The sequence below is a fragment of the Lithobates pipiens genome, unplaced genomic scaffold, assembly GCF_037356315.1.
Source record: "Lithobates pipiens isolate NorthernLeopardFrog02 unplaced genomic scaffold, aLitPip1_a1.2 Scaffold_8, whole genome shotgun sequence".
Classification (NCBI taxonomy): domain Eukaryota; kingdom Metazoa; phylum Chordata; class Amphibia; order Anura; family Ranidae; genus Lithobates; species Lithobates pipiens.
In genome coordinates, this window is record NW_027507903.1 from 172391810 (window position 1) to 172409250 (window position 17441).

The following is a 17441-nucleotide window of genomic DNA, read 5'->3' on the forward strand; positions in this document are numbered from 1 at the left end:
TTGCTAATAGCACGAGCCACATGTTTGTTTCTTAAATATTAATATTTTCACTGAAAACAGTCGTTTTATGTAATTTTTTTGAAGTGCCAAGAAGAAAATTGGCTCTGTCAGTAAATTGAATGTGTTGTGTCAGTATAAAATTGATGGTATCAGTATATTTTTGGTGTCCAGCCTGTAAATTTTACTTTCGGGAGGTTGGCAACACTGCAGAGAACCCGGGTAAGCACTACAATAAGAAGAATGATTTTATTTAGCTGTGACCCAGAATTAGCAGGAAGCCATGAAACCCTACCCTCAGAGTTCAAGCTATACACGTCCTCCTCCATTGTAGACACTACTACAGTGGTCTCCCCTAATATGGCTTCTGTACAGAAGACACAGCTGATAGCGCAGAGCGCCATCTCTAGTGTTGGACGTTTCTCTAGTGTCGGACGTTTCAGATGACGTACTTCCTGCGCTCTCCGGAAACGGTGTACAGTTTGCTGTGTAATCCCGCTGGGGTGTATTACATTTGTCCAGGGTTGTCGGGTGTTTGTCTCCTCTAGTTAGAAGCATCATGCCGGATTACTTGGGAGCCGATCAACGGAAGACCAAGGAGGAGGAGAAGGAGAAGGAAGACAAACCTATACGGGGTGAGCGGGGAGCCGGTAATCACATGACCACCGGCTGTGTGATATAACATATCTGTTATCGTTCTGCTCCTCACTACAATACCTAACATGTTCTGTTGTGTGTTTCAGCTCTGGATGAAGGGGACATCGCCCTCCTGAAGACATATGTAAGTTAGCATGCTTACCCTGGGTTTTTAGTTCATATTTTTTTGTTCTATTGGTCAGTCCGAGTTTATTATAAAACTAAAGGAGAGAGAGGGGGAGAGAGAGAGGGGGGGGGGGGAGAGAGAGAGGGAGAGAGAGAGAGAGGGGGAGAGAGAGAGAGAGGGGGAGAGAGAGAGAGAGGGGGAGAGGGAGAGGGAGAGGGAGAGATCCTGTCAGCTTATTTTGCATCTGTGTGTCTAATGGGGAGATTTCCTGTCCCATTGTCAAAACAGGAAGTGATTGGCAATCCCTTCAAAGTGAAGAAATCCCTGGTTGTCAGCAAGGTCACCAGCACTTGTCCCGCATTGGAAGATTTCCCATCTATTCCTGTTTGGGTGACTCTCCTCAATCACTTGAAGACCAGGCCTTTTTTTGGCACCTTTTGGTTATCCACTTGCCTTCCACATAGATACAGCGGCAAGGCGGCTCGGCTGCGCAAACACCTATACGTCGGTCTGTGCGTGTGGTACTGCTGGCATGCCGCGGATGCTCACACGTGGGTCAGGCGAACTCGATGTCTACCAGCCACCCGGGATTGCAGTTGAATGTAAACAAGGCAGATCCCAGTTCTGACAGGGTAGAAGAGAGATCAGCTGTTCCTAGTGATCAGGAACAGCGATCGCGCTCTACTCCCAGTCAGTCCGTCCCCTTGACAGTTAAGGCCCATACACACGATCAGACTTTTTGACAACAAACATGCAAATTAGCTGTTTTGAGGCAACATCTGACCGCGTGTACGACAAACTTTTTCGGTGTTCATCTGACTTTTGTTTGTCGGACAAACATTTTGACAACATAAGTCCGATGGAGCAAAGTGCAATCGTGTGTACACAAAACCATCTGACTTTTGTACAAAGTACAAACACGCATGCTCAGAACCAATGCAAAAGATCCGAGAAAAATACTGAATATCAGTTGACCAAAGGTAGCGCTGGAGTAATTGAACGTCCTCTTTTGAAGTGTCGTCAGTACATTGAAACGGCACTACGTCTGTGTTTGTTGCCTAAAAAGTCAGATCGTGTGTATGCAATACAAATTTACGCCCAATGCCCTTTGTACAAAAATCCAAGGGAAAGTTTGTACAAAGTCCGATCGTGTGTATGGGGCTTTAGAAACGCCTCCCTAGGGAACATTTCACCCTTTGATCACCCCCTAGTTTTAATCCCTTCCCTGCCAGTGCCATTTATACAGTGATCAGTACATTATTTTTTTTTTTTTTAACACTGATCACTGTATTGGTGTCAGATTTGTCTGCTGCAATGTCACAGTCCCCCCCCCCCCCCCCCCCCATTACTAGTAAAAACAACAATAAAAAAGTTCCTAAATCTTTTTCCCCTATTTTGTAGATGCTATAAATTTTGCGCTAACCAATCGATATACGCTTTATTGCATTTTTTTTTTTTTTCACCAAAAATATGTAGCTGATTACATATTGGCCTAAACTGATTAATACATTTTATTTTTTGGATATTTATTATAGCAGAAAGTAAAAAATATTTTTTTTTTTCTTCAAAATGTGTCTTTTTTGCGCTATAACAAAAATGCAGAGGTGGTCAAATACCACCAAAAGAAAGCTATTTGTGTGATATCAATTTTGTTTTGGTACAAAGACGCACGACCACGCAATTTGCAGTTAAAGCGACACAGTGTTGTATTGCAAAAAATGGCCCTGTCATTAAGGGGCAAATCCTTCTGGGGCTGAAAGAAAACTCTATTTGGGGAAAAAAAATGATAAAAACTAAATTTTGGGTACAGTGTAGCATGACCGCACAATTGTGATTGAAAGAGTGACAGCGCTGAAAGCTGAAAATTGGCCTGGACAGGAAGGGGGTGTAAGTGCCCAGTGGGCAAGTGGTTAATGAACTTAGTATGGTTAATGTGGCTTATGTGGTTAATGCACACACTATAATACCCAATTTTTATTAAATATAAAAGATGGTGTTAAGTACCTAACATACAAATTCTGCGTGTGTATTTTTGGTCAGTTAAAAAAAAAAACACGCTTCCCAGTTCAAATGCGTTGAAAACACAGCAAGAACGCATCATTATGTGATAAAGGCTCCCGCGCTATCACACCCCTGTTGGGTTCTCAGACCCTTTTTCTCATAACACTATTTTCGGCCATGTTTCGGCGGCTGAAATTTTGGTGCATCTCTAGCTTCATGTATTGGAACATTAGTACGAGTACTCATGCAAATGCTTAGTAACAACACTGATTTCAGTATCAGTGCAACCCTAGTAATGGCATAAAAATATAAGGCTAAAAATTAAACAATTTTTATACTATTTTGGATCAGTTTCTCTTTCATCATAATAACAAAAAAAACAGGAGATCTCCATTAACATTTTTCACCAAATTAAAGCCCAATCTGTCCTGGAAAAAAAAACAAGGATGAGATTCTAACCATTAATTGGCAGGCTGAATATACCAAGTTTTTCGATCAACTTGGGTACAACCAGCCCGCTGGATTCTCTTGTGACTATTGCTAGGGGCTACTACAACCCCCTAGCGATAATCTGTCTTCTGGTGGGGATAGCTTCCCTCACCCGTCCTGCCAGGAGAAGATAATTGCTGATACCCTTGTCAGCGCTGTCTGTGTTGATGGGAATCGTGCACATTTCTTTCTTGCAACCTGTGGTGTTAGATGAACTTCATTTGGATTTTTTATGTGTTTATGATTTTTATTTTTTAGAATCCTATTTTATTCAGCGTTTGCATAACAAAGTACAAAACAAAGCCTATTGGGCATACATAAGCTTATACATTTGGCTACAAAAGAAACAAAAACAGCGCAAAATGCGCAAAAAGCGCTTAAAAAAAAACGTTATTGGCAACCAATTATCCATGCAAAGTACCGCTCACAAATACAGAGAAAGTTAGAAAGGCCAGCAAGTAGGCTTACTATACGATGTAGACAATATGCTAAGATTAAGGAAAAAGTATATGGGGAAAATCATTCCTAATTGTCACCTGTGGGGGGCAGTTGTGGAATAATCAACCCAGATGTAATACATTTTGGAAAACTTTTTCCCCTAGACTCGTAATGTATTTGTACATTGATATAGCTGAATTAACCATTTTTTTCCCAAAGTTAAGCTTTGACGATTTCCATTTTAACAGAATGGCTTTGCGAGTGTAACATAACAATAAACCAATCATCATTCTCATCTCTTTAGAGATGGCTAATAAGCGCACTAAGCCCAGACATCTACCGTTAGTAGCACTATGGATTAATAGTTTAGTCTTTTTATATTGATTTATTTTCTGCACTTTCATGTGTCATGTTTGTTATTTAAAATCTCACATGTGATTTGTACTCTGTGTCATTATATATTGTTCAGCAGAGGATATAAAACACTTTAAGATATTTATTATTTACTGATTATAACTCATTACATGTTAGAAGACCGCGCATTACTTTTGAACTAAACACAACACAAGATACCTGCTATTCACTTTATTGAGGCACTTCTCTGATTTAGCTTAAATTATTGGACTTTGCTGGCTCTTTCTGACTTCATGGCTAAGAACCTACCTACCAAACATGCCACAGTCCAATGAGGCTGCCTGAGTGCCCATGGCCAGTGAAGGTATGACAGTGGGTGGACAGTAACCATAAAGCCTGAGAAAGCCAGCGTCACGATACTAAAGTAAACCAAAATCCGTATGACCTTTTCAGAATTTGATTTTAGGAACTTCTTCTAATTACTTTTTATCTTGTTCCAGGGACAAAGCACATATTCTAGGCAGATTAAACAAGTAGAAGATGACATTCAACAGCTTCTCAAGAAAATTAATGAGCTCACAGGTGAGAACACACTTTTAATTCTTTATAAAACTCAGAACAAGTGCTGATGGAAATCAGATCTAATGCATAGCTGCCAGAGTATTCAAATAGACCAGTTATATGTATTTTAGATTATTATGCAAAACCCTGGTCTTAAATACGATAATATTGTGTACCCAAATATAAACTTTGAAAAAATAAGAGATGCACTTGGTCACGCAAGGTTTACAACCAGCACTGCTACTTCAATAATCAGTGCAGGGCAATGCCCACAAGCTGAATATGGTTGGCAGCATCTGGCGATCGTTCTCTGTGATCAGCCTAAGGTCCTGCCTATCTGGCTAGGGCTTGCAGATGCAGTCTGTAAATAATGCTGGCCACACCTAGGCTGTACCGTGCAAAGAAGAAAGTGCTGGGCTGTCAAGTTACTAATCTATACTATTTAAGGTAGCCAATGTTTGTCATGTTGGGGACATCATGTGTGCGTAGAATGCACCGTGCGCCTGCAGCTGAGCTGGTACAGGAAGGCACAGGGATTCGGACTTTGGAAAGCATGGAATACAGGACTCGTAGGAACGATAAGACTATATTTCAGCACAGAGGTGCTGGTCTTACAGGCAGGCAGGACACAAACACTTTTCTGCACCAGGGTGCAGGACTCGCACGGAGACAGGAGTATCTTGGCAGCAGTGGGATGAGTTGAGCTTACAGGAACACAGATGTAACAAGTTATGAGATACTTGGAAGTGCCCAGGGGTCCCAGGGAATGCAGGTACACAAGGAGTCTAGGACATAACAAACTGGTTGAATTCGCATTGCATTTGGACCAAACACGTGCAGCCCCCCCCCCACCAGAATTTGATTGCATGGGTGTTGACACTCCTATGATCCAATTCCTGTCTGAATTCAAAGTTCGCACTGCGGTCTGCAAACCAGTCTGAGGTGTCATTAACTTTGTATTGACATCCGCAGTGGTTCGCAGAGGGCAGTGCGTTCTGCCTGCGAATCAGGTGCGATGAGGGAACCCGCACTCAATTTGCAGGGTTTCCCGCACCAGTGTGAACCGAGTCTTAGACTTGTTAAAGGGAACTCACTTTTTTTTTATTTTTGTTATTTAATTTTAGTAAAAAAAATTCCTTTCCATGGACCCTTTAAGAATCTGATGAAAGCTATAGGCCCCCTCCACAAAAATATTCACATAAATACAACTTTGCATTCAATTTCTTTATGTACTTTGTTATTGAATTTTTATTGCCTCATAAATATGCATATATTTGGAATAAAGTTAATAAGCTTAACAAAAAACTTGCTAATTGTCATCCAATAAACATTTTTAGTGCAATCATCTTGTGCAAATAAAACTATTTTAATTTTAGATCAAATCTGTTACTGCTTCTACTAGTAACTACTATATTTTCTACAACCATTACACCTCATATAACAGTGCTGGGCATTGCAGGTCTTTTCTTTTGTCCCTGAGGTAAGCGGAAACTCTCATTGCCGATAAGTGCAGTGGTGACAGGAGGATTGAGGAGAAGTAATCTAAATTCATATTTTGCTTTGCTTGCTTTTTTTTTTTTTTTTTTTTATACGTATAGAGATGAAGATACCTTTTTAAATACCGATCACCATATTGCTTTGTGCCTGACTGTGTGCTGATGGGTAAGCTTATATATGTCTCTATTTATTTTAGGCATTAAGGAATCTGACACAGGACTTGCTCCTCCAGCACTTTGGGATCTGGCTGCTGATAAACAGACACTGCAGAGTGAACAACCACTTCAGGTGGCCAGGTGCTGATGACTTTAAACTTCCATAATGCTTTTCAAATGTTTTGTAAATCAGTGAATGCTCTTATTTCCTTATGATTATTATTATTATTATTATTACTACTACTTTTTTTTTTTTTTTTTTTTTCTTTTAACAGGTGTACAAAAATAATAAATGCAGATTCTGAGGACCCAAAGTACATAATTAATGTTAAGCAGTTTGCAAAGTTTGTGGTAGACCTCAGTGACCAGGTTGCTCCTACTGATATAGAAGAAGGAATGAGAGTTGGGTAAGAGCCCTTGTTAGTGTGATGAAATCTAATCAATACTTGGTATGTATTTTTGCAAACTGTAAATGTTCTTTACCGTGTGTTTTGTGCAGAGTGGACAGAAACAAATACCAAATTCATATACCCTTGCCTCCAAAAATTGACCCTACAGTTACTATGATGCAGGTAATGGTTTTTATTAAATGAAAGGTTAGAATTATACATATTTATTTCTGTTGACTAAGTGCAATTTGCCTGCCCTCCCACACAGGTGGAAGAGAAACCTGATGTGACCTACAGTGATGTTGGAGGCTGCAAAGAGCAGATAGAAAAGTTAAGGGAAGTCGTTGAAACTCCTTTGCTCCACGTGAGTAGATTTGATAAGGTCCTTATGATGTATGTATGTTTGATAGTGAAGCCATTCAGTCCTATGGCTGGTATAAGAAACAGAAAATTGATTGCCTGCCTGCAGTGAATATAATTCAAGGTAGTGCTGTCTCCCAATGTGCAATAAAATACTTTTATTTATTTATTTTTTTCAGCCTGAGCGGTTTGTTAATCTGGGTATTGAGCCACCAAAAGGAGTGCTTCTGTTTGGCCCCCCAGGAACAGGAAAAACCCTTTGTGCACGTGCAGTAGCCAACAGGACTGATGCTTGCTTCATCCGAGTCATTGGCTCAGAACTGGTCCAGAAATACGTAGGAGAGGTGAGCTTTTGCATTTTCTGTAAATCGCAATCTTAAAGCAAATCTAAAGTCCAGATAAAGATATTCAGTTTGAAAGAATTTGTTTCAGAAAACTAAATTTTCATAGTCCTACCTACAATTTCCGATCATGGTAATTGCACAAATGTGACTGTCATACACCTCTCTTAAAGCGGAGTTCAACTCAATATTGAAACTTCTGCTTATCTGTTTTCTCCCCCTCCGGTGCCACATTTGGCACCTTTCAGGGGAAAGGGGGAACAGGTACCTAATGTTTTTCACAGGTCCCCCTTCCCCACCTCTGGACACGGTGCCGTGGCTCTGTCCCTTGGAAGCTCAGCTCCCCCTCCTCCTTCCTTCCACCTGCGGGCCAATTAGAAAGCACAGCGTGTTGCGCCAATGCACAATAGGGAACCAGCTGTGAAGCCGAAAGGCTCCACTGATGGTTTCCCTTAACAGGAATGGTGGCGGCAGCAGCACCCGATAGCCGACCCAAAAATTGGTTGGGATGCCGACATTGCGGGAATTCTGGACAGGTAAGTGTCCTAATAATAAAAGTGAGCAGCTACAGTATTTGTAGCTGCTTTTAATTTTTCGTTTGGGGGGGGGGGGGGGGGGGGCAGCTGGAACACCTCTTTAAGAAAAACATCTTTAAGAAAAACATCTACATGAGGACTCGTGATGAGGAGTATCTGTCACTCTACTATATGCGCAATTGAGTACTGGAATAGTAGGGCAAAAAGCAGCATTTCTATTAAATGAAACAGTTAAATGATGTCATTTCCTAGCCAAAAAAAGAGTAAAAAAGTGTGGGCTTCAAAACAAATGTTTAGTTTGTTTTATAGTACAAGGATAGTGGTGCGCTGTAGTAGAGGATATGTAAATTTACAATAGTTGTGTATTGTGTAGACATGTAGATGTAAAATCCCAGTAAAAAAAACCTTGTTGGTTTTACTGGGATTTTACCTCTACATGTCTACACAATACACAACTATTGTAAATTTACATATCCTCTAGTACAGCGCACCACTATCCTTGTACCAATCTCTCTTCCCGGGTTCAGACATTTCCCTCCAGTGAGTGCAGAATTACCCCATTCCATTAATAATGTTTTCCATTTTGGCGCAGGAATACTTCTTTATTGTTTTATAGTACACTATGAATTTTTGCATGATAGTGCGTAGAAACATTTTTATCAGAAAGGTTCCTAGAAAAGTTTCTAATTTGTTACCCCCTATTATAGTCCCCACATGCAGTCACATACCTACTATACCTGTAGGCCATTTCTGCCCCCACGGAAGCCTGCCAAAAAAAACTCCCATCCTTCATTAGAGCTCCATCCTATCCTGTTCCTAAAATGTTGCAGCTGTTAGACTTTCGCCCCCAGCATTACAGGTGCAAATGTCATCCTAGTTCAGAGCCCCACACACGTGCAGTGTGCTCTGTCCCTTGTCACTGCAGCTGAGCTTGGTGGCTGCAACAAAGATGAGTACACTGTACATGTGCAGGCACCCTGAACAAGGTTTTTCAAAGTAATAAGTTTGTTAACTACTGGGATTTGTGGACTTGGTCTGACCAATGGAAGTGAATTTCACTTAATTTTTCCGTTGATCCCAGATTTTTTTTTTTTTTTTATATTTGGTTGAGCACACTCTGTTTTTAGATGAGTTTCTTATAGAGTAAAAAAGGAATTTATGACACCAGACTTGAAGTGTGGGAGGGAGTGCCTGCATCCATTGGCGTGGAATGAGCTTCCTAGCGATTAAGAGCACTTCCTGTAGAAAAAACTTCTCAAACTTCTCTTCAGGATTAGGAAAGAGACCAAATGGGCATAACCTGGGGTCAACTGTCAGAGATAAGCCCATCTTATTGTGGAGAATTGAACCACTTGCAGCTAGTAGTCGTTTATGGCCAGACATTCCCACAGTATGTGGAAGGAGGTCCCCTGGGGATCAGAACATCTGGGACAAGTAGGGGAGGGAGAGGGCGGTATCTTGCAAAGCGCACTAGAGTCAGGTAAGCTCTCTGTTAAATTTTAAAGTTGTGAAAGGCGATCTGAAGCCTTGGGACACACCTGTTTACATGTATCTAGTATTTCAGCCCAGTCCTCATTCTCCACGTCTCCGATATCCTGCATCCATCTGGATTTTTAGTTGGTAGGCCAACTTAGTAGCTGAGGGTGTGATGAGGTCACTGTAGAATATAGAGATCAGCTTCTTTGTGTCAGAGTCTAGTATTGTAGCCAGGATGGGGAGGGCCAGAAACTGGGGAGGACTGCCAGGAAATTGTGTATATAGAGCATGCCGTAGTTGTAAATATCGGGAAAACTCATCCTTAAGCTCTTGAAAAGATTTTTAGCCCGGCTCCAGTGACTACATGGATGTCCAAAGGGTGTAATCTGGTATTGAGTGCTACACTATAAAGGTGTGTGAGCATGGAAAGCGGGTGCCCCAGTTATGCCTACTGCAAGGTCCCAGATTTTCAGGTGATGCCAACCATACTGAAAGGATCATATCGTTTTTGTGTACCCCTCGTCCCATGTAGTATAACCTGCAATGGGTGAGTGCCAAAGTGGGTAGCTGGATAACAGATAAGCAAGACAAACAGTGGCACTTAAAGTGGTTGTAAATCCTTACACATTACATTTCTCTATAGATAAGTCTATGAGGCTTACCTGTAGGTACTGGAAATATTATCTCCTAAACCTGCACGGTTTAGAAGATAGATATTTACCATATACACTTGCGCTGTCATTGGCGCATGCACACTGAATAAGGGGTCGTGACCATTGTCTCCTGTGTGCATTACCAGTCAGTCGGAGTCCATGGCCCCGGAAAGAAGAGGGGTGAAGATGGACGTGGCCACCAGTGGGGACATCGCAAGCTTCGTTTGCTACCTGTATGCGATGAATACTAGCCCATTATGCTTTTACTTTGCAGGAACTAAAGAGGATGTAGAACCCATCAGGGTTTACTTCCTCTTTAACCTTGGTATAAGTAGAAAAAGTGAGAAAGCTGGGAAGCTATGTAATATGGTAAAAATCGGGATTGGCTGCTCCCTCCAGGGAAACAGGATTTTTCATCGATCGCCAGGGTAGTTTGTGGCAGCTGGATCCCCAAAGGAATTAGGACCAGAATCCATAATACGAAGGAATTTAAGAGGGATATAAACTGGGGCATGTCACACTAGGTAAAGTATTTTGGCAGTAAAATCATTTTGATTAGGTTAATTCTTCCCATAACCCCTTAAGGTGAGGCGGCTCCATACCGGAATCAGCAAAAGAGCAAGTTATTTGTACCCCTAAATGAGTCTCGCCTTGGCTAGGGGTAGAGATGCTTGGAGTGGCAAGGGCACTGAGGTATCTATGGGTAGGATTTGGGATTTCTCCAATTGATTCTAAGACCTGACTGTGTCCCAAATTCATAAATGCTGCTTAAAAACTTTTAAACTTCCTTTAGAACAAGATGTCCAGCAAAAGTCAGTTGAAAGGAATCCTTTACCACTGATGGGGTTCATGCAATTGTTACCTTGGGACGGGCTGGAAAAACAAGTTCAAACCATGGAGGCCCCACCTCACGAATTACAGGAGTTAAAGGATCTGCTACTGACAGCTTGGGGGGGTTGACCAACAGTAGGGTTTGCCCTCTGGGTGATTAGTTTTTTCAGTTGTACCTAGAATCCTATACTAAAATAGAAGCTGTGTCCTCCATTGAAAGCAGAGAAAGAGATTTTACGGGGAGTTCAAAAAATAGAAATGGATAGAATAACTGTTAAACTCTTTATACTATAGCACTGAAAAGGTGGAAGAAAAATGCAGCAGGTTTTGATTTTTTTAGAATTATTAGAAAGATTTAGAAATTGTTGATTTTTCTCCTTTTTTTTTTTTTTTTTTGTCTCTTCATCTTATAGGGTGCTAGAATGGTGCGTGAGCTGTTTGAAATGGCCAGGACAAAGAAAGCCTGCCTCATTTTCTTTGATGAAATTGATGCCATTGGTGGTATGTATTACTGACACTAAGCCATGTTTGATGAAGTTTTATGAAACTTAATATTGGTACTGTTTATAAATTCTTTTGACGTTTCAAGTTCTCTGGTAAGCTGGCTCAGAGTCAGTTCAGTTATCAACCCTTTCACTGCCAGAGCTGTTTTTGTAGGGGTTTTTTTTTTGCACACGTTTAAAAAATTATTTTGGCACTGACTATTGCATAAAACCCCCAAAACATTATATATCTTCTGAAAGCAGACAGCCTTGAGAATAAAGTGGTGGTAGTTTTAGATTTTTGTATGGTACATGATATTTGCACAGATTAGATTTTTTTAGGGCACACGAATTACCCAATTTCCACTAAAATATGAGGGTATATAGATACCCAGCACGTCAATACTTAATAATTGCGTGGGGCCCGTGAAATGGCGACGGACATAAGCACCTTGTATTTGTGATGGGTGACACTTTTATTTATTTTTTTTAATTTTTTTTAAAGCCTCTACAGGTCATCCATTCAGCATTACGCAGGTGCTCTGGTGCTAGAATTACTGCTCTTACTCCGGCGTGTGTGGCGATGTGCAATCATTGTTTTCATGCTTTAAGAGCCCCCCGCTGTGGTGCGTTTACATTTGAACAGGGGGAGTCATGTGATCACCTGTGTCAGTCAGAAGTGGCTGCAGGAAAATGGAGAGGTCGTCTGACAACAGCTGCGAAAGCCGGGCTGCGAAAGCCGGGAGTGAAGACATCATCCGTGGGCTCCCATGGTGCAGTTGTTGTTTGTTTGTGATCCCTCCACTCCAGGGCAGCTACTGCTGGCAAACACTGTGGTTCTTCATTAGTAGAAAGAGGAGCAGTCTCTTAAGTATGGTCTGTTACGACACTATCAGTAGGCTTGTTCTTGTGGCTGGACTTTGCATTTCACTAACTTCTACATGTCTATGAACTCTTTTTGTTCTTAAATCTGCATGAAACTAGTGAATAATCTTTTTTAGTGTACCATGGCCGCTTATGCTTTAGATACTGTTTGTATCCTCAAATATGGGGGGCACCATTCACACAAGCTGATCTGTTGTGGTGCTCTTAGCAAATGTCTTTTGTGTTAAAGACTATCTCTAGGGAGAGCAGAAAATGCTCCTTTGCAGCTGGGCTGCATTGCACGGCAAGAGTTAAATGCTAGTTTTTGTGTAGGAGGCTGAGAACCACACTTTTATTTTCCCAGTCCTCTAAAATCTGCAGGACAGGAAGTGAAAGTAAATCTCCCCTGTGGGACACAGATGGCAAAGAAACTGACAGGGGTTATAACCCTGGCTTACTTTATCCAAAAAAAAAAAAAGTTTTGCCTATAGTTCTACTTAAATGAAATGTTTGTGCCTAGAATTCAGCTTGAAACAAGTGGGTAACACTTATACTGTATGTGTACTATTGTAATTTTTCCATTTAAATGCTTGATAGGTGCCAGATTTGATGATGGAGCAGGAGGTGACAATGAAGTCCAGAGAACTATGTTGGAACTCATCAATCAGTTGGATGGGTTTGATCCCAGAGGAAACATTAAAGTGTTAATGGCCACAAACAGACCTGACACATTGGACCCAGCTTTGATGAGGCCTGGCAGACTGGACAGAAAAATTGAATTCAGTTTACCTGATCTTGAGGTAAAGAGGAATTGCAACAAACATAGATTGCATAAATGTTGTGTGTTTTAATTTGAATTTACATTCCCAGTCTAATGTGAACAATTGCCAAAGAAGATGATGCTGGCCATGCACACAGCTATATATGTAATGAGTAAGTGAATACAGCCTTGCACTAACAGTTTGAGCCATGAAACAAAGCTATTGCTGGAGGTTGCCTTGATCTTAGTGTTGCAGGTGCAAAGTCAAGGCCTGTCACGGTTATCCTCCCACTATACGGTAAATCACTGATCTGAAGCAGATCGGGTATCACAGCCTTTTCCTGCCTCTTTTTCAAGGCCTGTAATTCACTGAGTAGTAATAGGATGGGGATAGTGTCAAGCGATTTATTATTATACAGGATTTATAAGTGCCAACAATTTGCACAGCGCTTTACAACATGAGGGCGACAGTACACTTACAATACAAATCAATACAGGAGGGACTAGAGGGCCCTGCTTGTTAGAGCTTACAATCTAGAAGTACTTGTCTTGTGGCACTGTGCTGTATATTCAATGAATTTAAGTAGCGAATTTCACTGGCTGCTGCTGCTAGGTAATGGAATTTTCCAGGGTGGTGTTGTCACATTTTATGTAATTCTGTACAGCTGTTAATGGAAGTAAGTGGCAACCATGGGCACAAGTATGAAGTAGTGTCTCCGCCTGCTTCCTTTTGGAAATCAGGAGACTGCCATGTGTATAAACATTGGAAAATTAGGGTAGCATTTCATATTTGCACAATGTTACTGTTTTTTTTTTGTCAGTTATTGCAGTATGGATTTTTATCTGGCATATTTGTATTAATGTCTCATATTAGAGCCAGTATGACGGATATTATTCCCCCCCCCCCCCCCCCCCACTAGGCAACAAAAGAAATTACATGACACACATTGTTATTGTGCTACTCTACTAATAGTTTACAGCAAATGGAGATATTTTGTATGTCTAATGTTAATCTAAACCCTAATTATTAGCGATTCTGCCATTAGAGCAAAGCGATGATGGATATAATAGCTGCATTTGGGATTTCGTTTACTCTACTGGTCATCATTATCTTCTGTCTTGAAAAATGTTTTATAACTTGTATGCATTTTTAATTACAAAGATTTATTTACAAGAATTAGTATATGAAGGATTATACTATCTGGTTAAAGTGTATGTAATAACACATTCTCCCCCCCACCCCCCCCCCCCCCCCCCTTGTTTTTGGTATAGTAGGGAAAGATAGACCCTTTTTACTAATTTGTGTGTCTCTACCGGGGAAATTCACCCCTCTGATTGGTGGCTGCTCAGACAGAAAAAGTAGAAATGTCTAACTTTTAGTGAACAAGTGGTGAGGGGAAATCATCCAATGTGGACATTCACTGATCAGCCATAACTTAAGGACCACTGAGTATCTCATTACAATGACATCTCAAAGTTGGTGGGATATATTAGTCGATGAGTAAACATGCTCGGCCTGAAGTAGATTTGTTTGAAAGCAGAATTTATTTTTTAAAATTGGCCAGTTCAGTTTATGTATGGGGCTGCAAAGCCACGGAGTAGGCAGGCCCATGTCTACAGTGGGCATGTGAGCATTAGAACCGGACAATTTGGCAATCGAAGGAGGCCTGGTCTATTGAATCATGTTTTCTTTAACATCACGTGGATGGCCAAGTGTGTGTGTGTGCATGCATTGCTTACCTGGGGAAGAGTCCAAAAAAAAAAATCCACTAGGATGGACGGTGGCGGAGGCAGTGAGATGCTTTGGGCAATTTCTGCTGGAAACCTTGGGTCCTGTGATTCATGCAGATGGTATTTTGACATGTACCACCTACCTAAACATTGTTGCTGACTGAGTACACCCCTTCAGGCTGGGTTCCCACTGATGCTAATTGGATGTGGATTTAGTCGCAACCTCTCCCCTCAGCAAGACAGACAGCACAAGAATAAACTAATGGGGTCTTAAATACTTTCCTTACTGTAGCCAACAATAAAACATATTTCACCATACATATACCCCCTTCGGAAGAAGTAAAGTGGTGCATGGTAGACTATTCTGGGGAATGTTGTATAATTTTTTTTTTTTTCCCTAGTGATGCTTTTGATAACACCTGAGTATATTCTGGGAAAGTATAATTTTGTTAACTATATATTCTTCATATTTCTTGTAGGGTCGTACACACATATTTAAGATTCATGCTCGTTCCATGAGTGTTGAGCGAGATATAAGATTTGAGCTGCTAGCACGATTATGTCCAAACAGCACAGGTAATGTATATTTATTGGTTTATGCTTGTGACCCTGTCTTACCCACTTAGCGACTGCCCACCTGTAATGTAGAGAAGCGGCCGCTGTAGGCAAGGGGATATATTCATATGTTGCTGCCTACTTACAGGTTTAGGGTGCACCCTTGCTGTGATTGCATACGGCACAAGACTGTTGGTAAGTCCTGGACAATGAGTCATGCCTGGGACCTGCTGATTGCTGTACAGAGCTCTTGCCTGTGAATGTACACAGCCAATCTGTCAGTTTTCTCATCCCTGCGAGATCTTAGTAAAAGCAGCACACTTTACCATTAGGCAAATAGTTAACCCCTGCAGAACCAGTGTCATTAGTATAGTATTAATGTCAGAATACCTGTCATTATTGCAGTCCCATTATAAGCATTAGGTGTGTGTGTGTGTGTGTGTGTGTGTGTGTGTGTGTATATACACACAAAAAAATCCAGTAAATATATATATATATACATACACATACGCTTTAGTTTGTGTGAAAGTTGGTGTCTACAGTCAATATACACATATTGGGATTTTTTTTTTTTTAACAAAACATGTAGCAGAATAACAGGTTGGCCACAATTTATGAAGAAATTAGATTTGGTTCTACAGCTAGACAAACAGATATATATCATTTTATTTATTATAAATGTGTTTGTTAACTAGGAGCTGAAATCCGCAGTGTATGCACTGAAGCGGGAATGTTTGCCATCAGAGCACGTCGCAAAGTTGCAACAGAGAAGGATTTCCTCGAGGCTGTAAATAAGGTCATCAAGTCCTATGCAAAGTTCAGTGCTACACCCAGATACATGACCTACAATTAAACTGTATGTGAAAGTTTTTCTAGACCACAATTTCTTCTGGTCAACGGAGGTTGAAAATGATATGTTTCTGTGGTGCATGGTGTCTGTTTTGGGTAGAATTATTCCTACAACATTACTAATAAAATCTTTACATATGCGTTTTGTTCCTGATTTCGGTCCGTTTAGAGTGACTTGCAAAGAGCTTTGTAAATGTTTATCAATAAACCACACATTACATTTTGCTGTCAAATCACTTTATTTGTAAAAACATTTTGTCCAAGTCATTCTTTCAGCACATTCTGTCTCTAAGAAGGCAACTTTACTTTTAGTATTTAACATTAAAATATATATATCTAGAAAAATATACTATCGGCAAATAAAACGCACCAACAATTTTAAAATAATGAAGTAAACATAACTTCATAATCAATTTAGCACTTTTTTGTTTACAGCTTATATATAACTGCTTTTTCACTAACAATATAAAAATTTAAAACAATATATATATAGATTTACCATAGTGAACAACCTGTTTTGTGAAGGTTTAGTAATCTACTTCACAAACTGACGCAGGGTTCAAGCACTAAGTGAATTGGGGGGCCTCTTGCATTAAAAAAAAAAAAAAGTCTAAAGCAAAAATACAGCCCTTATATATCCAGTTTTCTTTCTTAGATCTTTCTCTCCCCCTTACCCCTGGAAACAAGAAAGGGGGCGTAATCATTTTTCTGAATAAGAATTGTTCTTCCTTGAGTTGCCTTTAGGTATGATGCCCATTGTTTTAGCTTGTAACCTACAGATTGCATTTCTTTCTACTTTTCCAGTAATAAATAGTAACCTTTTGTGTGAGTTGATAGTTTACCTGTGGCTTTGTAAAAAAAAAAAAAAAAACGGAACCTTGTGATGGTAATGACTTTTGAGGACAGTCTTTCCAACTAGAACTTTTATGAAAGAAAACCACCGCCTCAAAAGCCACTAGTCGCAAGTATAAAAGAAAAAAGGTACCAGATGTATACAAGAGTGGTACATCAATCAGTGTGCAATGCAAATAACCTGTTCTTACCATGGCCCAGGAAAAGAGACTGCTAAATCACTGATCTCCCATTTGTTAAAGTGCAGATACTAAAGCAATGTATCAGGTCAAAAGACACTACCATTTAAACAAAACAAAAAAAGCCTTTTTGAGACAAAAATCCCTTAAAGGCACAAAATACCTCAAGCTCTGAAGGGTTTAAAGAAGTAAACCGTACAAACAAACCAGGGGGGAGTTATAATAAGGCTTACCTATAGGTACTGTAAATATCGCCTAAACTTGCACAGTTTAGGAGACATTTACTGCATACACAGCTGATTACGTAATCGGTGCATACGCTCTGAAG

At 40.4% G+C, this 17441-nt stretch overlaps 1 protein-coding gene across 1 annotated transcript; it reads left to right on the forward strand.

Moving 5' to 3' along the window:
- Nucleotides 1-442: 442 nt before the first annotated feature.
- On the forward strand, nucleotides 443-16315 carry PSMC2 (proteasome 26S subunit, ATPase 2). The gene is made up of 12 exons (XM_077468997.1): nucleotides 443-632; nucleotides 741-778; nucleotides 4543-4624; nucleotides 6297-6396; nucleotides 6531-6662; nucleotides 6755-6827; nucleotides 6913-7008; nucleotides 7184-7348; nucleotides 11255-11342; nucleotides 12785-12987; nucleotides 15158-15254; nucleotides 15929-16315. Exons 1-12 carry the CDS (start codon nucleotides 557-559, stop codon nucleotides 16084-16086), a joined length of 1308 nt encoding a protein of 435 aa, XP_077325123.1. The 5' UTR covers nucleotides 443-556; the 3' UTR covers nucleotides 16087-16315.
- Nucleotides 16316-17441: the final 1126 nt, after the last annotated feature.

Coding starts and splice junctions, on each gene's coding strand:
- PSMC2 (XM_077468997.1), top strand. CDS start 557: ATGCCGGATTACTTGGGAGCCGATCAACGGAAGACCAAGGAGGAGGAG. Junction 4,625..6,296: donor GAAAATTAATGAGCTCACAG/GTGAGAACACAC, acceptor TATTTATTTTAG/GCATTAAGGAATCTGACACA. Junction 11,343..12,784: donor TGAAATTGATGCCATTGGTG/GTATGTATTACT, acceptor AATGCTTGATAG/GTGCCAGATTTGATGATGGA.